At 56.4% G+C, this 27,380-nt stretch overlaps 2 protein-coding genes across 5 annotated transcripts in view; one reads left to right on the forward strand and one right to left on the reverse strand.

The window, feature by feature from the left end:
* Nucleotides 1–10,093, reverse strand: part of FAM207A (family with sequence similarity 207 member A) — a 29,049-nt gene extending 18,956 nt beyond the window's left edge. Inside the window, exons 1-2 of the mRNA XM_032491481.1 lie at nt 9,879–10,093; nt 5,510–5,618 (exon numbers count right to left, since the gene is read on the reverse strand). Of these exons, the coding sequence (XP_032347372.1) occupies nt 5,510–5,618; nt 9,879–10,016 (247 nt within the window). The 5' untranslated portion in view covers nt 10,017–10,093. The remainder of the gene's footprint in view (nt 1–5,509; nt 5,619–9,878) is intronic.
* Nucleotides 10,094–15,150: 5,057 nt separating this feature from the next.
* Nucleotides 15,151–27,380, forward strand: part of ITGB2 (integrin subunit beta 2) — a 34,089-nt gene continuing 21,859 nt past the window's right edge. Inside the window, exons 1-3 of one of the 4 annotated variants that reach the window (XM_032491241.1) lie at nt 15,151–15,508; nt 22,946–23,037; nt 24,420–24,523. The gene's annotated coding sequence lies outside the window, so the exon portion shown is untranslated. Of the gene's footprint in view, nt 15,509–16,882; nt 16,903–22,945; nt 23,038–24,379; nt 24,524–27,380 lie in introns of those variants that run through there. The other 3 variants (XM_032491311.1, XM_032491410.1, XM_032491165.1) reach the window with 3 other exon arrangements.

Consider the following 27,380-nt stretch of genomic DNA (forward strand, 5'->3'; position numbering starts at 1 on the left):
AGCTGCCAACCCAGGCCAGCGGCCACCTCCAACGGGCAGGCAGCGCACACCACGGCACAGAGCGGGAGGGCCTCCGCCGGCCCACCCAGGACTTCCAGGACTCCCCTCCGGCGTCCTAAGAGGGCAGGGAGGCCAAGGAGAAGCAAAACAGCCCCTTGGCCAAAGTGCGCCTCCAGCGGAGCAGCGGTCCTGTCTCGGGATCCACCCTCCCCGGTTCCTATCTTACACTCGGGGCGGGTGGAGGTAAGTACAGAAAACGCTCTAGGTGGAAGCGTCACAGCCCTGACTTCACAGCTGCAGGACAGGCGGGCAGCTCTGACCAGGGAGCCTCAGCCACAGTCGCTAAAGACAACGGGGCGGGGGGGGGGGGGTGCTGGCGGAACAGCGCAGCGGGGGAGGGTGCACTCAGCCTGCACGAGGCGCTGGCTTCACTCCCCAGCACCTCCATTCAAAGCAAAGTTTAAAAAAAGACACGTAAGTAAGTAAGTAAGTAAATAAATTTTTAAAATTAAAAGTCCCTAAAGATAGCCTCTGGAAAGCGCCCAGCTCCGCCTCCTGTCGGGAAGCAGGCCCGGCTCCGGCTCCGGCTCCGAGCAGACGCGGCTCCGCTGCCCTCTGCTGAGCAGCGGCTCTGGAGCAGGAGCTTTGCGGGGCCCGTGGCAGGCGGCCAGCATGGGGCGGGGAAGCTCTGGCCGCCTGGTCCGGGGAGGGGAGACCGTCTCAGCCGCACCGTCCCCAGGAGACGGACATGGCGTCCCCAAGGCAAAGTCCCTCCACTGCAGCCTCGAGGTGTCTTGTCCACTCACCACCATCACATTCCCCTGGAGACACGCTGCCGCCACCACTTCCCCCTCCTGTCCTCCAGGCCCACCCCACCTGCTTACGTCTCACCTGAGTCTGGGGGTCGGAACTCCCCGGCTCAGGGTACAGAGTCCTGGCCGACACCCCAGGTGCTTGTCTGAGCAGAGAGGGGCTTGTCTCCTACAACTTTTCAGGACAAAGGAATGTAGAACTGGAAACGTGATTTGCAAGGTGGCACCCCGTGCAGGAGGGGACGAACGCAGAGGCCAGAGTGCCTGCTCCAGACCTGCCACTCGCCCGAGTCCCTGCCCCGAGAGCAGACGCAGAGGAGCTGGGAAGCCGCTTCCTGTGCAGGCCCACAGTCCCACGGGCCCTGACCCTCAGGACACAGCCACATTCTGCTGCTGGTGGGTGGGGGCTGTCCGAGGGGCTGAGGGGAAGCCAGTGGTTCCCCGTAGCTCAGAGCCCCAGCGGGGCATCAGAAGGAAACCTGGGAGCAGGCCTGGCTGCTGAGCCAGCAGGGCTCCCAGAGGCTCTGCGCGGAAGTGCAGGAGAGACGCCGCGAGCAAGACCCCCACGGGCCAAACAGGGCCCACGGGAGCCCGGGCCGCGGGCGACGGCATGAGCACGTCCACACAGGGGAGGGGAGCAGCAGACATCCTTCCCCCATGGAGGGGGGCAAGGCGTCCACAACCCGCCCCCGCAGACCACACTGGCGGTGCGGGATGGCACTGCGGCCAGAGACGCGGGGACAGCAAGGACGCAGGAAGGGCATGTGCTAATCCAGGCAGACAGGAGCCCGTGCCTTCACAGCCCGGCAGCTCCCTGAGCAGCGGCTGAGTCACCGGACGCCACTTTCCCCATGACCTCACCTACCCCAGGCTGCCGGCCCCTGCTCAAACCCAGGGGAGCCACCAGGCCCGTTGTCCCCAAGGGGTCCAGGGTGCTGGCCAATAGGGAGGCGAGGCTGACAAATGCCACAAACACAGGAGCTGCTGGAGAAGGAGGCGTGGGGAGGGTGACAGACATCTGCACTGGGCCCCAGGGGCGTCTGGGCACCTCGGCCTGCAGAGAGGGTCCTCGCTCAACAGGACACACGGCCAGTCCCTCCCACAGCGCCAACTGGGCACTTACTGAAGCTGGGCACTGGTCCCAACATTCCACGCTTACTGCCTCACCTGAACCCCAAACAGGCAGCACTCAGGGGGCAAGTCCTGTTGTCACCCCCTTTTACAGATGAGCAGCTGAGGCCACACCCAAGCCACCAGCCTGGGAGGCTCCCGTGCCAGCAAGCACATGCCCCACACCCTGAACCCCGCACCCCCAGCAGCGCTGCCCCAGGCTGCCCGCCTGTTTCCTCCAGCACCCCGGGCTCTCTGACCTCTGCACCTCACAGTCCAGGCCCTCTTCTCCTGTAAATATTCTTTAATTCTCTGTATAATACGACATTTTCACATCCTAAAAAAAACTTTCTGGCTGGGGGAGACCCCGTTCCGGGGCGGGCAATCCCCGTTTGCTGCCTCCTGGTCTCCCCAATTCCTCCCCCTTGGTCCTGCGGCCCTGCTCCGGCCCGTAGGACCTGTGAGTGCAACAAACTTCTCAGCTGCTCCTTCCCCTGCGTGGCCTCACCCACCGACCATTCACAAAAGAAAACAAACACCTTGCTTCTTTCTCTCCCTGTTCCCCCTCCCACCCCTGTGGTTCTCAGGCTCACACCACCCGAAGTTTTAAGCACATTCTGGCCACGCCCCCCGGGCAGCCGATGCCATCGGTGGAGGCCTAGGATTCTCTCACACCCCTCAGCCTCAGTGCAGAGGCGTAGGGCTGGAGTTCTTCCTGCTGCGCACTGAGACGCCCCCCAATGAGAGCGCCCAGACCCACAGGCTCGCGCCAAGGCACCGCCACCCCGGGGACCAGATCAGGAGACAGTAGGTTAGGTTGCGAAGACGGATCGGGGATCTGGATGACAGTGCCTCGAAGCTCAGGACAAGGAGACCCTGGGCTCCGAGAGGAGATGGGGGGCTTCCGTGCTCCTGTAGCTGCAAGGCAGGACCCACCAGGCTCAGGGTCAATGTCCTGAACTTGGCAGCGCTGGAGACCCCTAGAGGGTGTGTGGAAACAGGTTCAGCAGATCTGGGATGGGTCCCCAGTGCTGACCTCGGGCCAGCCCAAGCCAAGGGCAAAGCTTTGGCCCCTATCTGCACCGGGGAGCTCTGACGATGCCCCCAGAAAACATCTCAGAGATGCCAGAGGGAGGCCCAGCTGTCACTCCATTCCCAGGCAAGGCCTCGCAGCTCTGAGCTCGGCCACCTCTCCTCTGCTGCACCGCATCCTCCTCTGGACAGAGGACAAGCTGTGTCGGCGCTTCACTGGCATGGGGCACGGCTGAAGGAGCCCTGGACACGTCCCAGGCAGGCCCACACTGTACATCTGCCCGACAGATGCCATGCTCACCTGATGAACATAGATAAAAAGATGCTCCAAAATCCAGCAGCCAACAAGGCACGGCACTGGGGCTCCAACACAGGTCCCGCATCTCCAAGCTAATGCTCCGTCCCCTCAAGCCCTCCAGAATGCTCGGGGGTGCGGGCCACAGCACAGACATCTTCTCCCGCCCTCTGCCCCAGGTCCTCGCCTGAGCCGCCCCTCACGGAGGCCCCACTACAGGCAGGTCAGAGGCAGGCGCAGGGCTGGGGGCTTGTCCCCTGCAGGCCCCACCCTTTCAGGTAAGTGAGAATCCGTGTACAGGACGACCGTGAGAGGCAAACGAGAAGGGGAGAGGATCCGCAGGCTGAGACGTTCCTCTCCCCCACTGCCTCTGCCACCATGGGCACTCAGCCTGAGCGGGGAGACCGGACACCTTCCTGGGTGGGCGCTCACCAGGCAGGACCGCACACCCACCTGGACCAAACAGGCAGAGCCCATCCCGTGGTCAGAAGGCAAACTCGAGCCCACAACCCCCAGGGCAGGCGGGACAGAGGGGAGAGCGGCCGCTGGGCGACCCACCGGGGTTGCCAGTTGCCAGAGGACAGCCCTTGCCAGCTTTCTGGGGGGACAACGGCAACTCGCAGCAGCCCGGAAGAGCTTCTGCACAAAACAGTGAAGAGCCTCGTGCTACAGCACGTAAAGCCCTCATTCAAGTTTAGGAAAAGTCATCAAGACAGCCCGGTACACAGACAAACTGTAAGAGAACCAGTGAACACGCTGACAACCGTTTGAACACGTCGGTCTCCAAAGACCCAACGCCCTGCCCGAAGCGGCAAGTCCCCGCGGCGTCATTCGGACAGCACACGGGCAGGACGCAGCTGGAGCCCTGCTCTGCAGAATCCATTCCAAGAAATGGTCAGCAGGAGGGTCTGTGAGGGCCGGACACAGTCCCCCAAGACACGCCACTCGGGGGGCTGGGGTTACGGTGAGCTGGAGGCAAACAGAATCAGCAGGGGCAGAAAGAAGCCTTCCCAGAGCTTCCCTTATCCGACCAAAAACAGAAAGTCCTGAGACGAGGACTGTCACGAATCCCCCCGTCTGAGGACACCACGTGGCCGTGAGGACCCCAGGGTCGGTGCCAGGCGGACCTGCGCACACCAGCCTGCCCCCAGGCACCCACTCCCAAGGGTGCCCCCGGAGCCTCAGCATCGCTGCTCCTCGCTGAGACGCTGCAGAGGCCCCAGTCCCAACCTCGCCTCGAGTGGCTCCTCGCTGAGGTTTCCCCCACGGACGGGACCTGCGTGTGTTAGTTACTAAACTGTTTTTCTCTTGTTCATCTGTCTTCGGTTAGTCTAATTTACAGGGTCCTAGCCAAGAACCCAGGAAGGTGGAGGAAAAAGGTTCCCCTCTGCAGTTTCAATGCACAAAGAATGTCAAGGAGACGTGGATAATCCCCCCAGTGGAAAAAGAATAAGTAGTAACTTAAAACTCTAACGGTTGTTTCCAAACTGCAGGTGGAAATTATACTAAACACCTGAAAGCTGCTTAAAACAGCTCTGCCCTAGAGGGCCGGAGAGCTGCCCGCAGGGCTGCGACACTGTTACTTCCAGCCACTCGCATCCGCGGCATTTAGGTGGTGGTGTGTCTGCGTAGGGAGTGGGGGGCCGCCCCCCACCTCCAGGACCAGCCCAGGCAGGAAGCCCTCAGAGCATCACTGTGTCAGAGCGGCATGAAGACAAAAGAGGGTGCAACCGGAAAGTCCAACGTGAGGGAAGTGCAGCCAGAAAAAGGAGCCCCGCGATGGGAAGGAAAAGGGGGCGGGGCTGCCGGGCAGCACGGCCTGTGTTCACACCTGACCGTGACAAGGAAGCGCCACGAGGCAATCGTGGAGCTGTGGGCTTCTTCCACTTCGTGCATCTGAAATGCAGAGTCACCACTGACGCGTTCGGGTGTGAAAACGGCCTCACAGGCATGTTTCTGACTTTTTTCTATGAGCCCCCAGAGAGGCATACTAAAGAATTCCTGAGGAAAATGCTTCAAAATAACCCAGTATCAAGATAATGATGATAACAAGCCAGTGCTGTGCATGCTGAAGGCGGCGGTGGGCACAGGGGGTTTCCTGACACCGCCTTTCTGTCCAGAGCACCTTCAGAATCTCCCACTGTTGGAAAACTCCCTTCCAAGTGTCCAGGCTAACCTGGCATCGGCCCTGCCATGCCCGGGAGGATGCGGCGGTGGGCTGGCGCCAGCCCCACACCCGTCCGGGCCGCATGCCGCTCACCTCTCCTGGTGGAGGCCCTGCTCCTCACGTCCTCGTCCAGCTTCTGCACCAGGGCACCGGGGTCTATCGTGGTCCCAGCGAAGACACTGGCGCTCGGGAAAGCCCACTCCTGGGGAGGACAGAGAGAAACTGAGGCTCGCTCCGTGGCTTCAGAGACCCCCCAGTGAGGGCGGGACCCGGAGAGGAGCTCAGACCGCAGCGCCCTCAGGCTGCTCACCACGCGGGCCCCGCTGAGGGTTCGACCTGAGCCCAGATCAGGATCAGGAATGATCCTAAGCCAGCCTCAATATCAGGAGCTCTTGTGGGAGGGACCAGCTCTCCCTCCTGCCCTACGTCTTCTTTCTCCTCCTCCCACTGCACAACCCGTGTTCCATCTCAGCAATCTCTCTCCAGGCCTGTTTCCTACCCGCACTCACCCCCACGCCAAGATTTCAGAACCCTCCACGTCCCCCTGCCCGCCACACCGTGATCACCCAAAACCTGCCTGAGGCCCAGCTGGCTCATTCAGGTCCAAGCTCCAGGACAGGGGCCCCAGAAGGGGAGTCACGGACAGAGACAGGGCTGGGGTGCGGCCGAGCAGGAGCCAGCCTGGCCTGCAGCCCCGAGTGCCTAATGGAGAAGCCCCGGCTGGAGCGGAGCCCTCAGGATGGGGAGAGGCAGTCAGTGAACAAGACACCAGAGATCTGACAGAGAAGCAGAGCGCGAGCCAGGCAGGAGCCAGGGTGGCAGCCAGGGAGGGGCAGAGCAGGCCACCTGAGCCAAGGCCCCGGCAAGGAGGAGCCACGGGAGATAAGGGGCCACGTGGACGTGGTCACACAGATCTGTGAGTGCACAGCCACCTCCACTGTCACCTGGACATTCGCCACTTAACAGAAAAGGTGCTGATGCTACAGTGTCTGAAGGTCTTTCAACAACAAAGTAGGACCCTCGCCAAGAAACAGAAAACAAGAGCTGGGCGCCAGGAGCTGCTTCGGGCAGGGGGACATACTGGACTTGGCAGCAGTTCCACAGCAGCCACTGTAAACGCGGCCCCAGGAGACAGTGCCTGAACAACAACAGGAAAGGACGAGGACAGCGTCTCATTAGACAGAACATCTGCAACAGGACAGAGTTACTTAAAAGTGAAATAAAGTTCTGGAGTAAAAAGTGCAGTAATCACAATGAAAAATGTCACTAGAGAGACTCAAAAGTAGGTCTGAGCTGGCAGAGGAAAGAACCAGTGCATCTGAAGAAAGGTGAATAGAAACTGCACCCCCGGAAGACAAGGGGAAAGCACAGAGCCTTGGACAGAGGGGGACCGCCTTACAGAATGCCTGGCAGAGGAACAAACCAAGCCTGAGGGCACCACGCAGCACACTAGCCAACAGACCGCACGAGTACCCGGAGGAGGAGGGACAGAAAGAGGCAGGAAACACATCCAAGGACGTTATGGCCGAACACCTATCAAATGTGATGGAAAACACTAACCTACACATGCAAACTCAATGAACGTCTAGCAGGATAAACAAACTCGAAACAGAATAAACACAAAGGGATCTACATCAAGACACATCACAGTCAAAATGTGTAAAAGCAAAGAGAAAATCATGAAAGCAGCAAAGACGACGCATCGCACACAGGGAGCCCCGTGAAGATTAACAGCCGACTTCTCGTCAGAGACAGCGGAGGCCAGAGGGCAATGGGACTACGTAGACAGCGTGTGAGAAGACTGATGTCAACCGAGAATCTTACATCCAGCAATAAAGACAGTACCAGATAAACCAAAGCTGAGAGAATCTGCTTCTACAGACCTGCCTTTTAAGAAATACCAATGAAGTTCTTTTAGGCTGAAAGCAAATGATACCAGGTAGTAATTCAAATTCACAAAAAAAAACAAAACAAGAGGTCTGGAACAGGTAAACATGCAACAAGTTATGAAAAAATAATTATGACAACTTAAGGTTAGTTTGTAACATATTTAGAGGCAACTTGCATAACAACAATAGCACAAGGAGGAGATGAGAGGGAAAGGAGTTAAAGACCAGTGAAGAGTCTGTCACTGGAATTCAGATGTAGACACTGGTGTGTATCACAACGCCTACATCAACCACTAACGGGCGTCCACTGACAGCTTCTCTCCATGACCAAAATCAGCTCAAACTTCCTTAAGCATTTCAACTAAACCCTGACTTTTCAAACCACCAAAAGCACAAGCAACAAGAGAAAACAAAATTAGATCTCATCAACATTAAAAACTTTGTATTTCCAAGGACAATATCAAGAAAGTAAAAAGACAACCCACAGAATTTGAAAAAATATTTGCAATAGAGCACATGCCTGGCATGCACAAGGTCCTGGGTTCAATCCCCAGTACCTCCTCCAAAATGTAAATAAATAAATAAACCTAATTACCTCCCTCCCCCTGCCAAAAAAAAAAAAAAAAGTTTAAAAATTACAATAAGAAAAGAAAAGAAAAGGGGCAAAGGACTTGAATAGACATTTCTCCAAAGAAGATACACAAATAGCCAACAAGCCTGTGAAAATAATATTCAACATTGTTCATTAGCCCTTTAGGGAAATGCAGATTAAAACAGTGAACTGCCACCTCACATCCACTAGGATGACTACAATCAAAAAGACAGACAACAACAAGTGTTGGCAAAGATGTGGAGAAAATGCAGCCCTCACATTGCCAGTGGAAATGTAAAATGATGTGGCCACTGCAGAAAATAATTTGGCAACTCCTCAAAAGTTAAGTACAGAGCGCCATACATCCCAGCAATTCTGCTCCACGCATTAACAGTAGATTCACACACAGCAGTATTATTGTGGCAGCCAAGAGTCAGAGACAGCCTAACTATCCATCAACTTACGAATGGATAAACAAGATGTGATGTGGTCCGGTTTACCCATACAATGGAGCACTTTTCAGCCATAAAAAGAGTAAGGACAACAGAGAAACGAAAACTACAAAAATAACGTTCCAAGGATGAACCTCGGAAACTCAGTGAAAGAACGAAAGACGTACTGAGCTTACTCCACTTATGCGAATTGCCCACAAGGGGCAAACAGACAGAGACAGAAAGCAGATTCACGGATGCCAAAATGACTGAGGATGAGTATGGGGGTTCCTTCCGGGATGATGAAAATGTTCCAGTTTATAGCGATGACTGCATAAATCTGTAAACACACTACAACAAAACGAAACAAAACAAAAAACCATTGAATCGTGCACTTTAGTGAGTAGATTTTATGACATGAATTGTATCTCAATAAAGATTTTACGAAGGCTGGTGCCAGACCCTGGATTCAAACATCAGCTACCCCAGCAGCAGCTGAGCAACCTGAGTAATTGATTTAAACTCTTATTTTTCACCCTGCAAAATGATGGTTGGGAAGTTATAAAGATGTAAAGTGCCCGCCACACAGCAAGGGATTAACGCACACGGCTGTTCTCTTTAGCATTACTGACCCAAAGCCGTGGTCCCCACAAACCGACAAGGTCTTGTCTGCTGCCAGCGTGCTAGCACCCCGGTTGGACACCAGTAAATGCTTCCAGGCAGCTCTAGAGTCAGCACCTGCATAAACAAAACGCGCTCTAACCTCATCGTGGAACATTATTCCACATAAAAGGTACATCATACAACCTGGATGAACGTTCAAAACCCTAGGCTAAGACTAGGAACCAAACGCAAAGGCAAAGGCCACAACCTGTATGACTCCATCCAGATGAAACGCACAGAACAGAGGCAGAAAGATTAGTGGTCCCTTAGAGCTGGGGGGAGGGGGGGAGACCGGGGCTGGGATGGGTGCTGACTGCTACAGGGTACTGGGTCTCCTAGTTTACTTCGACTTGGGGGGGGGGCGTAATTAAGTTTAGTTATCTACTTTTTTTTTCCTTGGAGGTACCGGGGATTGAACCCAGCACCTTGTGCATGCTAGGTATGCACACTACCACTGAGCTATACCCTCCCCCTTCCTAGTTTGCTTCACTTTTTCGTTAATCTTGGGAATCCCCTTTCCTTTCCTGGGAGCTCAGCTACGAGATAAAGGAATTTTTACCACATTCGCGCAGCGTTTCTACACGCGGTGGCGAGAGGTTTCTGGCTCTCCCTCGCACAGCTCCAGACGCGGAGCAAGCCAGCCCCTCCTGGGCCGCCGCGCACGCGAGCCGAGCCTCGCTCGGGGTCCACGGAGGCCGGGACACCTCGCGGACCGAGAAGGCCCGAGGGCGGTCCCGGGGTCGCGGGGACCCGGGGGTGGGCGCGGGGGCGCCCACAGAGCACGCGGGGCCCGAGCGGGCCCGGGACCCCCGAGGCCGCACGGCGCGGAGCCCCCACCCCGGCCCGCACCCCCGCCCCAGTCCCACCGCCCGCGGTGTCCCGTTTACCTTCCCTCCGACCCCGCCAGCCGAAGCCTGCGGAGGGGCCGCCTCCCGGGCCGGGGGCGCGGGGCCGGGCGCGGCCTCCCTCGTGAGCCTCACGGCAGCCTGGTGCACCCGGGCCCGCAAGCTCCTCACTTTGCCCATGTTCGCAGCTGAGACCCACAGCGGACCGGAAACCGGGGGGGCACACGCGGCGCAGCCTGCCGGAAGCTGGTCCTACGCTCCCGCGGCCCGGCGGAAACAGGAGCCACCACGGCGAGGAGCCGCGCGCCTGTCCGCGCCGGCCGCGCAGGCGCAAGGGAGGCGAGGGGGCGTGGCCGCAGGGGCGGGGCCGTTCTCCTGGCCTCGCCCCACCTCCTGGGGCAGGTGTGGCTAACCGCTGGAATCAATGCAACCTCTTTGAGATCCGGGGAATGATAAATACAGCGCTGGAGAGGACCAAGCATGTTGAAATACATGAATGTGTTTGCTTGTGCCTGTCAGAAATGCCCTGGGGGAGGAAACGAATCAGAGGACTGAGGGCTGGAGGCCTGCACTGTATGAGGGTTTGGTAGTGACTTTTAAGATGTGACATCGTAGGCACCACCAAATTGAAGTTTTCTGCTCTACAAAAGACAATGACAAGAGAATGAAAAGACAAGCCACGGGCTGAAAGAAAATATTTGCATGAGAAATATCTGATAAAGGACTGCTATCCAAAACATACAAACAACAAAACAATAAGAAAACAAACAACCCTATTAAAAATGGTCCAGACACCTCACCAAAGAAGAGATATAGATGGCAAATAAGTATATGAAAAGATGCTGCACATCAGATGTCATCAGGGAAATGAAAATTCAAACAATGAGTTACCACTATACACCTATTTAGAATGGCCAAAATCCAGACACTGACATCACCAAATGCTGACAAAGATATGGAGCAATGGGAACTCTCATTCATTGCTGGTGGAATGGAAAACAGTACAGCCACATTGGAAGATGGTTTGGTGGTTTCTAATAAAATGAAACATACTCTTGCCATACAATCCAGCAATCACATTCCTAATGCTTACTCAAGAGAGTTGAAAACATGTCCACACAAAGGTCTGAACAGGGATGCCTATAGGAGCTTTATTCCTAATTGCCCGAATTTGTAAGAAACTAAGATGTCCTTCAATAAGTGAATGAAAAAATAGACTGTGGTCCATCCAGACAATGGACTATTACTCAGAAGTAAAAAGAAATGAGCTATCACACCATGAAAAGACATGGAAGAACCTTAAGTGTGTGTACTAAGTAAAAGAAGTCAATCTGAGAAGGGTCCATTCTGTATGATTCCAACTATATGACATTCTAGAAAATGCAAAACTATGAAGACAGTAAAAAGATCAGTGGTTGCCAGGGGTTAGGGAGGGATATATAGGTGGAGCACGGAGTATTTTTAGGGCAAACTATTCTGAATGATTCCATTGTGGTGGATACACATCATTATAAATTTGTCTAAACCCATAGAACATACAACACCAACTACAGTCTCTGGGTTATTACAATGTGGCAATGCAGGGTCATTGATTATAACAAATGTACCACCTGGTGGGGGATATTGATGATGAGGGCTGTGCATGGGGGTGGGGGGCAGGGGGATGTGGGAACTCTCTCTACTTCACACTTAATTGTTCAGTAAACCAGAAACTGCTCTAAACAATAAAGTCTATTTTTAAAATGCAGGGGGAAATTGCCATTTGCAGCAACATAGATGGACCTGGAGAATGTCATTCTAAGTGAAGTAGCCAGAAAAAGTAAGAAAAATACCATATGATATCACTCATATCCTGGAATTTTTTAAACAGTGACACAAATGAACTTCTTTACAAAACAAAAACAGACTCACAGACACAGAAAACAAACATGGTTACCCCGGGGAAAGGGAGTTGGAAGGGATAAATTGGGAGTTCAGGATTTGCAGATACAAACTACTATATATAAAATAGATAAACAAGGTCCTACTGTATGGCACAGAGGACTATATTCAATATCTTGTAACCTATAATGAAAAAGAATATGAAAAGGAATATACGTGTGTATATGTGTATGTCTGAAACATGATGCTGTACACCAGAAATTGACACATTGTAAACTGACTATGCCTCAATTTAAAAAAGAAAGAAAAAAAGAAAGGCATGGCAAAAAGCCAGTCTTTCTCTCTCCCCCGCCCCCGGTGCCTTTTCCATGCAGAACAGTTTTATGTATGAAAATACATTTTTCACTGATCCTTCTTTTCATTGATCCACTTGATTGTGACCATTCAGTGTCACACATTGCGCTGAAACTCATTTATTCACATGGTAACATAGCTTGGGGTTCACCCCCTCGCTCCTCAAGCTAATGAATTTGCCTACATTCCCTTCCAGCACTTGTCTAGATGTCAAAAACTGTAGGGAGGCAGGCAGGGCCCGGCCCCAGTGAGGAAGCTGTGCAACCCTACTGAATATTACCCGTGCAGCCCAGGCTGGGGCAGGGCAGCCCCGGAAACCGGCAGCATCCCCTGTGCAGCAGCCATGGTTGTCCACTGCTTCTTGGCCAAAGGCAGCTGCAGCCTCACCTCTGCACTCTGCCTCTTAGATACGAGTTATCAAGACACAAGGACATAAAAACATCCCTGCTTCCTGGCAATTGAAAGCACCCTCACTTCTTCAGACTGTCCCAACACCTAACCCCAGCTGCAATCTGGCAGGGAGCCCCTCTGGCTCCCCCCAGGATGCCCGCGGCACCCTGCTGGCTGGTGTCCCCTTGGCAGCTTCCTTCTTGAGCTGATTACAGGTCTGTCCCAGGTGGCCTCTGGCTCAGCTGGGCACAGCCGACCTGTTCAGTTCCAGAATGTCCAACTGCCTATGAGGTCATTTGTAGACGACAAAATCTCCTCAGAGACCTCAAGCCAGAACTTACAGGGATGACTTCACGGCACAGATCCAGGCAGGAGACAGAAGGAAATGCCCCTGGGAGAAACCCTGGAAGCCAGTTCTCAGACGTGGCACCCCCACTGTGTCTGAGTGGCCGGACTGTCACCGCCTGTCAGGGGCCAGGTGGGTGTCGGAGCAGCGCCTGCCACCAGGATGGTCGACAAGAAAGTGCACTTCCTTCAGTTAGAACTTCTTGCCCAGACATGGGCAAGACTAGCAGAACTTCTGGGGAGACTTTCTGGAGTGTGGGGAGGGCTGAGCCCACCACCCAGTCATGCCCCCTCCCCCCCCCGCTGGTGGCACCTACAACTTCTCTAAGTGGGGGTCATGAGATGCTCTCTGATTCCACAGCTGTGCGGAGACCTCCGGAGAATGCAGAGGCAGTGACTGCCCGGTGAATGTCACGGCAGGGTGTGCGCAGGCACAGAGCTAACTCAGCTGGCGTCCGGGGTGCAGAGACACTAGGGAACTTTCCAGAAGCAGCTCTGTTCTAAAGGTGTCGGCATCACTGAAGTGATCCTCAACACACTTGTATCCTCTGCATCCAACCAGCCTCATTTCCTGAGCCGTCTGCAGCAGGGAGACCCCCAGCTTTCCCTGGCCCTGGGGAACTGCTGCCTCGCCTGACCCCTAAGTGATGTCAGCATGTGGTGGGCTCCAGAGGCCTGCAGGGCAGCCTCCATTTCAGGCTTTGCTTTTTGCCTCTTCCATGCAGCCCATATTTTCTCAATAAAAGGAAAAGAATGTCCAGCTGCTGCAAAATGGATGTTACAAGACTTTTTAAATCCTGGGGCCCCTTCTCTCTCACCCCCCTCGGTGACCATGCTGCAATCTGGCGTTTTCATCGGAAACCCGGATCTCGCTCTGGGTCTCCATCCGAAATTGTAGTGGAAATCTTCAAGTTGGAGTTCTTAGTTCCTGCCCCAATCTGTCCCTACTGCCCCAGCAAGATACTCCTCTCCAGAAGACACCCCCTGGGGCACTGGCACAGCTGCTCAAGCCTGAAGCTGCGGTGTCATCTTGGCTGGCTCCCCCTGCCCTGCCACATCTAACCCAACAGCCCCCTTATCAATGCTCCCAAGTTCCACCCTCAGGGGGCTCCTGCCCTGGCCTCCTCACTGGAGTCCCTTGCCCTCTCCCTCCACCCTCGACCAGAATGATGTCCCTTCTGCTCACAGCACCCCCACCCCACCCGGCTGCACAGGAGCCACAGCCCCGTTCTTCCCAGGGAAAGGCTACCCCTGGCTTAGGCCTCCACAGGAGGCCCCCCTCCCTCAGCGGCTCTGCCCTTCCCAGGGCTCAGCGCATCTCTTCTGTCCCTTGTGCAGTCAGTTGGCCTCCCTGCGGGACCGCAAGGCCTTGGTGTTCCCTGGACCCTGCCACGTGCCCGGCGGGGGCGGTACGAGTTGACCCTTCTGTCGCCTGAGGGAGCCCGCGGCCCGCCTGGGTTTCTCGGGAGGAGCTGGGGCACAGCGGGCCCGCAGGCAGGGGTGCGGGGATGGGGGGACTCCCAGCGCCGGTGCTGCCCCTGGACTCCGAGCCCCTTCAGCCTCCAAGGGGTGTGGACCGCGCAGGAGCCATATGAAGACCTCCGCGTGGGTCGCGGGGTCCTAGGCAGCCGCAGAAGGATGGCTTCCAGGAGAGCCTCGGGGCGCACATCCCAGCCACTCATCACTGTCCGCCGGGTCCTTGAGGATCTCCGCAAGGACTTCCCTACGAAGCGCCAGCACTGCTCTCCAGTGTCCCAGACCCCACCAGGCTGAGCGTTAGAGCCGACTGCGTCCCGAGAGCAGGGCTGCTGATGCCTGGCTCGACCCCCTGCTCCTCCCAGTGCAGCGGCTTCTCGGGCCGGGAACACCCGCGGGGCGCGGCCGCGCTGGGCCGTGGAGCTCCACAGCCCGCTGCATCCCAGCCCTGGGCCAGCGCCCTCACCCCACACCTCTGGATGTGCCCTGTGTCGGGACTTCCTCCCTGGGGTGGTCGCGGAGGCTGCTCCAGCCTCCCGCGTGCAGCGCCCGGCCTGGTGAACGAGACTCCGGGCAAGCCTTCCCAGGCCCTCCTCAACGCCCAGATGCGTCCTCGCCCGGCCACACTCCTCCTCCCTCGGGCCCTGCCTGACCTGAGTCCGGGTCTCGGGAACGCCAGGCCTTTCCCCGGGAGTGGAGATCTGGTCACGCACCCAGGGAGACGGCCGGGCTGGGAGGTGCAATGTAGGAACTTCTGAACCTCGCTTTCTCCAGCTCTGCCCTGGGGTTGCCGTGGGGGTTCTTTGAGGACTGACTGGGAAAACACCAGGAAGCGCCTGCAGGCAGCCGTGCTTAGGTTCCAGTGGCTCCCAGCCCGAGGGAGCAAACGCGGCAGAGTCTGCGGCTCAGGGCAGGGTGTCAGGCTGGGCGCTCGGGCCTTGGGATGTCTGAGCCTGGCTGGGGCAAAGGAAGTTCCGAGTGTGACCGCAGACCTTCCCGCCCCGCGTCGCTGCCCCCGGGCGGTGCAGAGGGAAGGCGGCTCCCCTCCCTCCGCGCATCTTCGGGCGCCTCGCGAGCGCCCCTGAGGAAGCGGCTCCGGGAAGGAGGCACCACACTCAGCGGCGTGCGGCTGAGACCTGGCCCAGCCTCACCGCGGAGTGGACTCCGTCCACCGGCTACAGATTGGGAGACTGAGGCCTGCGCAAAGTCCCGCCGCCCGCCTTCAGGTCTGGTGCGGGAAGGGGCGCGCAGGCCACCCCGTGACCGCTTCTGGGAGACCCGGCGGGCGGAGCGGGTGAGCGGCTGCGGGTCAGGGGAAGAGGGTCGCCAGCGCCGCGTGGACGCGTTGGCACCGGGAGCAGCTGCCTCTCGGTCGTACGCGGGAAGGGAAGGACTCGGTCCTGGCATCCTCAGGCCCGGCGGAGGGGACGTGGCGCGCTGTGCTCCTGGGCACCTCTGTCCCCATAACCTGCAGTGGTTAGTTTTGGTTCAGGGACGTTGGGACTAAAAATGATCGGTTTGGGCTTCTGCGAGGCCGTTTGTCGTCCGAGCATCTCCAGAATGGGACGATTTCTGGGAACCGGGCTCGCGCGCCTCCCTCTTGGCTCTGGGTCAGAGTGGTGGTGCCCAACCTGTGCACCTCTGCCCGCACCGCCGCCGTTTTGGCGGGTCCTGCCCGTCCGCGCTAAGCAATAGGACAGGAAGGCCTGCTGCAAACTGCTCGGGGTGTGGAGTTCCTGCGCTGGGAAACCTTGGAGTAAAATCATGCACCCTAAACGCGGTCGCCTGGTTTGACTGGAAGGAAGCAGTGAGAGAGGGACGGGAGGAAGAGGCTTGGGGAGGAGGTTACCCCGAGGCGATTTCGGCTTTATTCTGCGGGGTCGGGGCTTGGCGGGGCCCTTGCAACCGCCCCCATGGCGGCCCTGGCCCGTCGCCCTCCAGGGCCGCCCCCTGGCCCGCACCCCACTTCTGGCATGCTCCTTTCCCTCCCCAGCTAGGTAGAGAGCCCGCTGCCAGGGGTTGGGTCTTTTTTGTTTTGTGGTGTCATTTATAGTTAACAGCCTTCTCTGATTGTAAAATTAATACGCGGCTCTCACAGACAATTTGGAAAAGACAGAAACCTATTTTGAAAAGCGAAAAATCCCTTTGATCCTGTTGCCCAGAGATGCCCCGAAATGCAGTGTCCAGGCCCTCCAGCCCCTCTTTTCCCTCCCTGGGTCGAGCAGCCTTTGTAACTAGAAATTTTGATTGTTGCTCAAGTGTAAAATGTTAGGTCTCCCTGGTGCCCACCCAGTACACAGCCTAGGGATGGCCAGATTCCCGTCTCCACTTGGTCAGCCAAGCCTGGCTTCCCACCCTCATGACCATCAGTGGGGCACTCCCTGCATGGCTGGTGTCACACCCAGAATAGGGCAAATGTTCCCTTCACAGCTCAACCTTGGCCTGACCCCAGCTCAGCCAGGCTCTGCGTGCCCTGCCCTCCCCTTCCTGCCCCTCTGCCCTGCCTTGTTCAGCAGCCTTGCTGGGCTGTGCCCCAGGCACTTGGCCTGGACCCGGCCCCGCCTTCATGCTTCCAGGTTCAGCCGAAAACTTCCTGTACTTCATCTCAGCACCCCGAGAGGTGAGCCCCCACCCCCACCTTACAGAGAGAAAAAGGCTCCTTCCAGGGACTGGCCTGAGGCCTTGCAGCCCCCTGCCCAGCGGGTGTCCGGACCGCCGCCCCAGCTCTTCCGAGCCCTGCCACTGCTCACCCGCCCTGCTTCTGCTCTCATGTGTGCCAGCGGCGAGGCTGATCCCTGGGCCTCACGCTGAGACCTGCTGCTATTTCTCTGAGAAAAAAAACATACGTGGGAGAAGGAAGATAGAAGACTGCCCCGGCCCAGCCTGCAGAAGCTCCCGGTGAAGGAGGGAGAGGTCTTTCTGGAGAGGTCCCTCTGGGCTGAGAGACCCAGAACCAGAGGGGAGGGAGAGGGAAGGAGGAGGGGAGCACCTCAGGGGAGGAGCCCCGAGCCCGGCCAGGATGCCTGCAAGGGCGGCAGGGGACCCAGGCCAGGCAGGCACTGCAACACCCACCTTTGGGGGTTCAGTGGGAACTGGGGAGCCAGTGAGATGATTCAGTCCCCTCTGCAGAGGAGGAGGAGTCTTGAAATGACAAGAGGCCAAAAGAAAAGTTTTTTAAGACAGAGAAACGGTCCTCAGGGTCCACTTCAGCGTTGGGCGATCTTGGGCTCGGTTCCTGCCTCTGATGTCCTCCTCTCTTGCCCCCAACACGGGATGCGTTCTAGTGTGCCCCCAGTGTGGCGCCGGCGCAGGGTCCCCCCAGGGGCTGGTCCCCCCGCTGATGACCTGGCCACCCGTAGTGGACACCCAGGTCCCACCCCAAGGTCCGATCCAGTGGGTTGGGCTTGAACCAGCGGGTCTGCACTCCCAATGAACACCAGGTGCTCCCCCACCTCCCCACGGTCCTCACTCCCCAAGAAGCACTGACCTCTAGCTGGTTCTGCAAACCCCAACCCACCTGTTTTTGAACACGGGGGCTCATTTACTGCAGGGTGGTCTGTGGCTGCTCTGGGGCCACCGTGGCAGAGCTGGGCGGTCACGCACCAGTCACAGGGCCAGCCAGGCTGAACACAGTCACCCTCTGCCCTCCTCTTTTCCCAGGAAAAGCTTGTCCCCGCCGCCCCAGCAGACCCATCGTACTTCCTCTGTAACCCCGAAACACCACACTCGGGGACAGATCGCCGTGGTCATCGTCCTCCTTGGTGGGTAAGGGGACTAGCTGCCCATCGCCATGGCCACGCCTTTCACCTCTACACAACCAACGTGACACCTGTGTGTGAAGTGCCACCCTGGGGCCAGAGGAAGGGACAGCTCCTTACCAGTTAGGCAGGCAGCAGGGATGAAGGGTCCATAGGCCGACAGCATCTGGGTCGGACCCTTCAGGATGGGAAATGTGTGGATGGGCAGGGGGGACTTCAGAGTCCACCGGGCAGGTGGGACAGCACAGGTGAGTCCAGGGATGAGGCAGGTAATTCGACTTGGCTGAAGCATGGAGTCCCTGGTTGGGGTGGGAGGTTGAAAGTGGGTTTTCGTAGACCTTCCCTGCTCAGGGTTGGTGTGAGAGTTTCTCGGATGTTTCTCTAAAATCTCAGGCTGCCTGAAACCCACCTTCTCCTGGGCATGGGGGGGGGGGGACACCGGCGGCCTCAGGTGCCCCGCCTTCTCACCTGTTCGCATTTCTAGGAGGGAATGGGGAAGGAGCTTGCTTCCTGTCTGGTACAGAGCCAATGCAGAGAAGTTAAATTGCTCTGCTCCCCCAGGTTCAAAAGTCAGCAGTTAGAAGCAGAAGTTTTAATGAGAAGAAATTTCTTTGTAAATCCAGATATAGACCCTCCCCTCAAAAACAGAATCTGTAATTTTATCAAAAGCTCCATGAGCACTGGGACTTCGTGCCATTCTTCTTTTTATGATTTATACCTTTATACTAGTTGGGCATCTGTTGTGTGTCAGGCCCAGTGCAGGGTCCTCTCACGTGTCCTCATTTGTTCTCAGAACTTAGGGGTGGCAGGGGAGAAACTGAGGCCAGAGAAGAAACATGGCAGAACGTCCCGAGGTTCCCACCGCTACTGCTAGACCCCAAGTATGCGCGCCCTCTCTAGCCTCAGCCTCCTCGCCCCTCAGCCAGGCCCCTGGGGCGAGAGGCACTCAGAAAGCCCCTGTGGAAACTGGGCCACTTAATCCAGGGATGGAAGGTGCAAACTTGCTTTGGCAAAGGCAGCCCCAGCTTTCAATGGGCATGTACCCCCAAAGACACCCTCAAGAGGCATGGTTGGGAATCACAAACTGAACAGGAAATGGCAATTCGATAAGCACCAGGGAGGAGAGGAATGAGCCTGGGGACTGGGTTACGATTAGGTGCCCTCTCGCCACTGGTGCCCCTCCCCCCCGCACCCCGCAGGTCAGCCTGGCCTGCCTGGTGGAGGGGGAAGTCAAACCCGAGGTGGCCGTGGCGGTGTCGTGATCTTCCTGTCCTGCCGGAGGCGGGCGTGCTCCTCACAGCCCCGCCCACGCTTGCCTCTCTGTAGAGCTGCTGTCACAGTCTTTATTTTTCACCTCGGTTCAGTGCGTTCCTTCCTCTAACCACGTAAATGTGCGCTGCGGAGTCAAGTGGACGTACTGTAATTACATTTTCTTCCCAGCACAACTTTCTGGTTTTCCTCCAGAGCTGATAATCACTTAGCCTTTTTGCTGGCTCAATCCCCACTGAACTTAGAGCCAAGTCTTCCTGCCTCCAGCAGGGACACTCCTCAGAGTGACCCTCCACACGGTCGGGCCTGTGGCTCGTCCCTCTGCTTTGGTGCTAGTTGGGCACCTGTTGCTCAGGCCACGGGCCAGCCCTGGCCAGAGACTCCCTGGGGAGCCCGGGCAGCTTCCTTCCAGGTAGGTCAGGGAAGCGGGAAGGCCGCCCCCTCAGCTTCCTCCCGCAGAGGGAGCAGCCGCGAGGGGGAAGGCAAGGAGAGAAGGCCCTCTGCTCGCAGGGCAGGTGGGGCGGGGGGTGCCCAGGCCAGCGCTCCGGACAGCAGGTGGCTAGAAGCAGCCCCGCCCCCGCGTGCCTCGGGAGCCTCGGCCCTCCCGCTGCTGCTGCGGGGGGGGGGGGCGTCCCGGGCGCCGCAGCTGCCGCTGCTCCTGCTCCCCGTGCTGAGCAGGGCTCATTTCCCTTCACTTCCCCAGCCGCCCGCAGACAGGGTTTGCGGGCCATGCCCTCAGCCACCTGTTTCCAGCCTACAAATGTAATGATTTGTGCAGTCATCGCTACGAGCCATTTTTGGAACATTTCCATTACCCCAGAAAGCTCCCCACGCTCATGTACAGTCACTCCCAGTTGGTTCCTTCTTTACAAAAAGAAAATAGACTATTTTAAGACAACGGAAAAGCGTGGCGGGCCGCATCAGGAACACCTACGTGCCCACCATCCAGCTTCATCAGAGCTTAAGCTTTTGCTTTACTTTGCCCAGAATTTCTTCTTCTTTCTTCTTAATAAAGCGTAAACACGGGAAGCTGAAGCCCTCCGCATGCCCCTCCCAGGACCACTGCCTTCAGAGGCGGCCACTCCCCTGACGCGGATTCACGAGCGTGTGGGCATCTTTCCTGTGGGACACGTGAGGTGCTCTGCGGAGGCTCCTTCCGCAGCCTGCTGTTCAAGACGACCTCCGTGGTACGGTTTTGGGTGTGTTACGTGGACACATGCAGCCCCAGATGGGTATTCTAACGGCTGCCTCTTGTCTCGTTGCACAAAGGGCTACGAGGCGTCTCCTCATCCCATGTTGGACTGGTTTCCAGGTTCTCAAGGTGCCAGCTTTTCTTTAACGCTGTCCTTTGGTTAGCGGCTAATTTTATTAAATTGTGTCTGTGAATTTGGCCTCCTCATGATTTCTGGGCTTTAAAACACGGTGAGATTTCCTTTGTGGCTTAATAAATGGTCCGCTCGTCACTGTGCCCCACGTTTTAACTTTATTCACACAAGCCGCGAAGGAAGGGCTGTGTTCCTCAGAGCCTCCGCAGGCCTAGTCTTCTGCTTGGCCTGCTCGCTGCTGAGAGAGGCGCGTCACGGCGTGCGCCACGCCTGCGGGCCTGTCAGTTTGCTTGTGCGCTCGTCAGTTTTTGTCTTACGCACCTCGGGGCCTTTGCTCAGGACGCGGGGACCTACGACAGTGTGGCTCCCCTCACGCTCTGTACTCATGGAGGGTTGTCTGCCCTGAGTTGCGTCGTGCGATGGTCTTTCTGTGTTGATTGGTATTTTCTAGCATGTAACTTGTGTGTTTTATGCCTTTATTTTCAGCCTTCACTGTCTCTTTTAACAGTTTATCTGATAGACAGCATTTCTTTCTTTCTTTCTTTCTTTTTTTTTTTTTTTTGAGTCAGATCGGGTCCACATTTTACTGTCACCAAAAAAACAACAATCTGCCACCTGCAAAATATTTGAATTATCCCACCTCGGTGTGCGCTGAACTCAGATACAATTCAGTCTCACGTAAATTTGTTACCTGGAAACAAATGTATGTAAAGGAAACGAATTGGTATCGCATGGCACTCAGTGTATTTGAGTATCAGTCTGAGAAGGGGCATCACAAAGCAGTTAGCTCTGGGGGAAAATAACAGATGACGAAATTAACACGCACAGTACTGTTATTTAACTCTACACGAACCCCTTCAACACAAATGTTTTGAGCGATTCAGAAATCGGCAGGAATTCCACCACGGCTGACGCCTACTTTCAGGGGCACGTGCGCTCACACACGTAACCCCTTCTTGGACACCTTTTTTGATCCCTCCATGCAGCTACAGGGGGCGTGTCTGTCATCACAGGCTGCGTAAAAATCATCTATTTTCTCAAAGATCTGTTGGGAAGGCCATGTGAAAAATTGTATAGATGATAGAAATGCCTATGAGACAAGCATTTATCTCAGAATCTGTTTTCCTTTTTATGTGACTAGGAAAATAAATCTATCAAGTACGTCATTTTATTGCCCACAGTATCTAAGTATCCGATTTGAGTCCCTTACAGGTTATAAAATGAAGAATTGGGATGAAAATCGTTGTCTGCCTGACTCCAAAGTCCCCCCCTTTCCTGCCCACCAGAGCTCCTAACGGGAAAACGCACTGTGTTTTTTCCTTTTTAATGGTGGTGAGCCACACAGGACGTTAATGTAAGCATTTAGCCACCTCCACCAGTTTTAAGCGTGAAGTTCAGTACTATTAAACATACTCACATTGTGGTGCAACTAACGTCTAGAACTTTCTCATCTTGCAAAACTGAAACTCTCTCCCATTAAACAACTTTACACTTCTTTTTAAAATTAAAAAAAAATGCTTTTACTATAGGAAATTTCACACACATGCAGAAGCAGGCAGCACCGTTTCAGAAGCGCGTAGGCCCTCGACGTGGGCTTCAGCAGTGCTCAACGCGGCCAGCCTTGTCTTCTGCACAGCCCTCCCCACGCCCTCCCCACCCCGGATTATTTGGAAGCAAATCCAAAGCATCATGTCCTGTTATGTGTAAACATTCTAGCACAAGACTCTAAAAGGCGACACTTTTTTTTTTAACATAATCACAAAACCTTTAATGTCTAAAAACATGTACAGTAATTTCTTGATATCACATGGTCCGTGTGTTGTGACTGGCGGACAGTCTCTTCAGCCTCTCATCTATGGGCTCCCGCACCCCATCCCCTCTCTGACACTCCAATGTTTGTCTTCGTTGAGGGGGGGTGGCTCCAGCCTGGACTTTGCTCATCACGTCCCTGCGATGTCTATAAACCCCTCCCCCCGCCCCGTTGTTCCTAGACACTGGCCGTTCGATCTAAATCATTGATCTGACTTGGCTTCAAGAAAAAAAATCGTTTTTATTTTATTTCCTTCATGACAATCTCATTTCTGCTGCTGTCTCACCCGAGGCCTAGGCCAGCCGGCAGCACGCGCCTGTGGGCGGCGTGCCTCTGCGGCGCCTCAGCCGGTGACCGTCATGGCTCCATCCAATGTCACACGTGGGCATGACACGGGGCCGTTCTGAGCACGCCCTTCCTTCTCAGGGTGTTTACTGAAATCATCCGTGAGAGGAACGCCCTGGAGGGGAATGCTGAATTGGAACTTGTTCTATTTTTCAGGCTCAGCAAGGCGTTTACTTGTGGACAGCGAGTGCGTGCCCCTGGGGCTCTGGCGTCCGCGCAGCGTGCGAAATCGTTCCTGACGTCTTGTTGTGCGTGTTTAAGTCACAGTTCTTTCTCGCTTGCTCTATTTCCCTTGCCTTTTTAAAACAAAGTTGTCATGTTCTTTTTTCAGACGTACACTTCCCACTTCTGTTTTTCAGGGGACTTTTAATTATTGTCACATATAAAATTGAATATTTCCTATTAAAACATCCATCGATGAGCATCAGAAACAGCGGCCCGCTCCCCTGGTCGCCTCTTCTGTGCCTCTCGGATTTTTTTTTTCAGATTGTTAATATTTTTACCACGATTTAAAGATCAATGGGTACTCGGGTTTAACAATTTTTACTTACTCGGTTGGTCACCTCTGCTTCACCTGCCCTTGGGTGCCTCTTGGATTTCCCATCTGTCTGTCGTTTACTTCTGGAGTGTGTCTTTCCAACACAGTTTGGGGTGGTTTGCATCTGAGTCCCGGTTCCTCTGAAGAGCCCTGATTTTTGCTTCTTTGTGGGTGTAGTCAGTCAGTGTCTCCCCTTCCCCTCGCTTCCCTCCGGCGCAGTCCTGCCCCTTCGCCTGCTCTCTGTCTCTGTCCCCCTGAATCTGTGGCATTTTCTTATCATTACTGTTCTGTGCTAGCATCAGAATTTACCCAGTTATGGAACCTTTTCAAATTTTTTTTTCTTTTTGGCAGGGAAGGTAATTAGGTTTATTTATTTAATGGAGGCACTGGGGATTGAACCCAGCACCTCACACATGCTAAGCACGTGCTCTACCACTGAGCTGTACCCTCCCTCCCTGGAACCTTCTCCTTCCTCCCGACTCATGCAGTGGCCTCTTCGCCTGGGTTCTCTCTGTCTCCGATCTGGAGCTTTTCTTCCGTTCCCCTCCCTCTGCTCGCTGTTCCCTGTCCTCGATCCCCTGCGGCAGCGGGATGCTGAGCACCCACTTGTCCTCCTGAGCTGATGCCCTCGCCTGCTCTCTGGTTCATTCTCCAGTGTCTGTCATTCTGCCCTTCATCCATGTGAGACTTTTTTATTTCCACCATCCAAGTTGGACTCCCCAGTGCCTGCTGGCCACTTCTTTGATGGGTGCCTGCTCCCCTCCTGTGTGCTCAGTCTGCAGGCCGGGTGGAGCGCTGCCCCCATCCCACTCTGCCCTTTGTGGCTCTTCGTCCCCTGCAGGGCACAGCCACCCCCTCAGTGGGCAGGGGAGTGCCAAGGTGCCCCTGGAGGCCCTGGTCCCAAACCGCCCCTCTCACAACTGCTCTGCTTCTCGCCGCGAGCGGGTATGGGGATGGCGTGTCCTCGTCACTCCCTGTGTCAGCGCAGACAAGGGGGCTGGGCTGGATGGGGCAAATGTGGTGTAATCGCCCCATGTAACTACTTCCTCCAGATTGCTGACTTGAACAGGAAGTGTTGTGCCTCCACTGCAGGGTCCCTGGCGGCCTGAGTCCTCCAGACGTGCCTGCACCAGGCTGGTTACAGGTGGAGCCGCAGCCCACGCGGACGCCCCGCCAGGTCTCCAGGACATCAGGCGGTGAGTGGGCCGGGCCCCTGGGGCCAGGCTGGCGTTTCTGGAGGGAGCGTTCAGCCCTGGGGCTCTTCCCCTAGGAAGCAGCTCCAAGGGGCCCAGCCGGCAGGGGCCCCGGTGGCCCTGGTCTGTGTCGCCTGCCCTGGGATCGCCGCTCCAGACCCCTCGAGCTCAGACGTGGTGACAGGAGGTCCTGGCCCCACGGGCAGAGCTATGGCTGGGTGATAGGAGCGAGCTCACCGAGGGGACAGCCCCTGCGTGGCGGGAGGCTGCGGCTCAGCCCACAGGCCTCAGCTCCCCGGTCTCTCAACAAGCCCCAGACACTGCCAAGGCCCCAAGATGGGGGCTGCGAGGCCTGGCAGAGCCAGGAGGAGGCTGGGGGGCAGGCACGCCCCCACCCCGGCTGTGCAGGAGGCTCCCGGGGCTGGCCTCTCCTGTCTGAGCAGTCCCCCTCCTCTGTCCACGTCTCCGCTGTTGCCATGGGGTGGGGGGGTTCCACCCTCCAGCAGGTCTCTGCACGGGACTGTCGGTGAGTGTGCGTGTGTGTGGTGTAGTCTCTTGGTGGCAGGTCTGCTGTTTCTCTCAGATTCCTGAAGGTTCACGCGCTCTGGCCTAACGATGTGCAAATGCTGGGTGACAGTGGAGTTTTAGGGGGACCAACGTCAGGTGTGTGACCTAATCCTCCCCACAGCCAGGCCCTTGGAGGCCTGCTCCCCTGGGAGTGGGAGACGTGAACCACGTCCAGGGACCTGCACGAGTGTCCGGAGTGGGGCTCACGGCTGTCCCTGGGCTTTGCCCTGACAGGGGGCAGTCAGTACGTTTTGCGACAGGCTGGGCGGGGCGCCCGGACGCCTCTCTGCTGGTGGGCTTTCTGAGCTGAGACTGGGGTGGGCTGTCTGCTTGCAGCTGTCGTCAGTTGACCCTGTGCAGACACACAGCTGGCCCGGGACAAGCTGCAGTTCTTACCTGGAGATTTCACGAGGGCACACTGCCAGTCCAGCAGAGAAGGCACCGCCGCCCAGGGGTGGGAGAGGCTGGCCTGCACCCTTTCCGGAAGGGTGTGAAGTGGGCAGTCTGCCTGGCCTCCCATCTGTGAAATGGGCCAGTGGTTTACACCCCAGCTGACTCAAGCTGAATTATAATTCAAGACTCACTTCCCTGGGGGGAGAGACACGGGGCCTGCAGGACAAGCTGTGCCTGTGTCCAGAGGGTCCAGCAGGGTCAGCTCCGGCCCAGGCCGTGCTCCGCAGGTAACAGGGCCGTGAAGAGGTGTTTGCCCTGTAGACAGGGCAGCAGAGGTGGGGCCCTGGGGGGCTCAGGCCCCACCAGCTCTGGAAAGAGTCTGAGGGTGCCCCACCGCTCTGCACACCTGTCACTGAGGGTGTCCCCTGGTCCCACCTGAGGCAGTGTCCCGGGGTGGCTGCAGGTGGTCAGTGACACTGCTCACCCTGTGGGGACGGCCAGGCCTCTCTGAGAAGCCTGGTTCTGCTGCTCTCCACCGGTGCTAGGAAGTCCACTCCTGATGTCCCTGTGACAACACTAGGCAGACAGGGCTGGGTGATCACCGTCCGTTTTCCCTTTGCACAAAGTGGACCTAAGATAGGGCACTGGTTCTGGCCCATGGAGGCACCTCCATGACCTGCCTGTCCCAGCCGTGCTGCCTGCCCGTCCTCTGCCTGGCTGCTGAGGCCTCGTCCCTGCACACAGGGTCACGGTCAGGCGGGTGGAGTCTGCCTGCATCTCAGAGGCAGGCGGCTCAGAGCGCAGTGGGCCGGCCCAGGCGGCTCGGGGATGCTCGGAAAGAGCCCTCCAGCTCCAACCCCCAGCTTCTCCCCAGGGCGGGGCAGGCTGCTGGGGGAGGGGGGCCTTAACGGGCCTGGGGGCTTCTGGCTGCTCCTGCTGCTGGTGAGCGGGCGTCTTGGTGATGCAGCAGGTGCGGTCAAGTCCCTGAGCTGCCCAGCCTGTGACCTGGGGAGGCCTTCCTGCTTGGCCCAGGCTGCCCTGGTAAAGCTGAGGGTGTCCTGGTGACGCCAGGGAGCCAGCACCTCCGTCTCCTCCATGATCCCTCCCGGGCACTGGGCTCCCTGCTCCCCAGACCCTTTATGCGGCCCAGGTCTGAGGTGGTGTCACACGGGCTTGGGTGGTGGGATGCCACCACCACGTGGCTCTGATCGGGGCAAGATAAACAGGAGCTGGGTCCCCTCGCCACCTCCAGAACACATGAAGCAGGAAACCGTGAGTCTGCCCACCCACCTCAGCTACGAAGGGGTGTTAAAAACACCACTAGCAGCTTTCCCAAGCCTGGGTGCTCATCTTGGGGTGTGTAGTAGTCAGCATTCTCCAGAAAGACAGAACCAACAGGACGTGCGTGTGTGTGTGTGTGTATACACAGACTTATTTTGAGCAATTGACTTATGTGATCAGGGAGGCTGGCAAGTCCAAAACCTGCAGGGCAGGCTGGAGACCCAGGAAGAGTTGATGTTGCAGCCTGAGTCTGCAGGCCGTCTGGGGGCAGAATTCCTTCCTTCTCAGGAGACCTCAGTCTGTTTTCTCTTATGGTCTTCAACTGATTAGATGAGGCTCACCCACATTTTGGAGGCAATGTGCTCTTCTCAAAGTCTTTTTTTTTTTTTGAGGCTAGCTGTGCTCCTTTATTTAACTTATTTTTTAATTGAAGTATAATTGGTTCACAATGTTGTGCTGATTTCTGTTGTACAGCATGGTGATTTGGTTACACACACACTTATATATTTCCTTTTCATATTCTTTTTCATTATAGGATATTATAAAGCATTGTGCTATACAGCAGGATTCTGTTGGGGTTTTTTGTTTGTTTGTTTGTTTTAATATGAATGGTTTCAAT

This window comes from Camelus ferus, chromosome 1 (genome assembly GCF_009834535.1).
Source record: "Camelus ferus isolate YT-003-E chromosome 1, BCGSAC_Cfer_1.0, whole genome shotgun sequence".
NCBI classification, from domain to species: Eukaryota; Metazoa; Chordata; class Mammalia; order Artiodactyla; family Camelidae; genus Camelus; species Camelus ferus.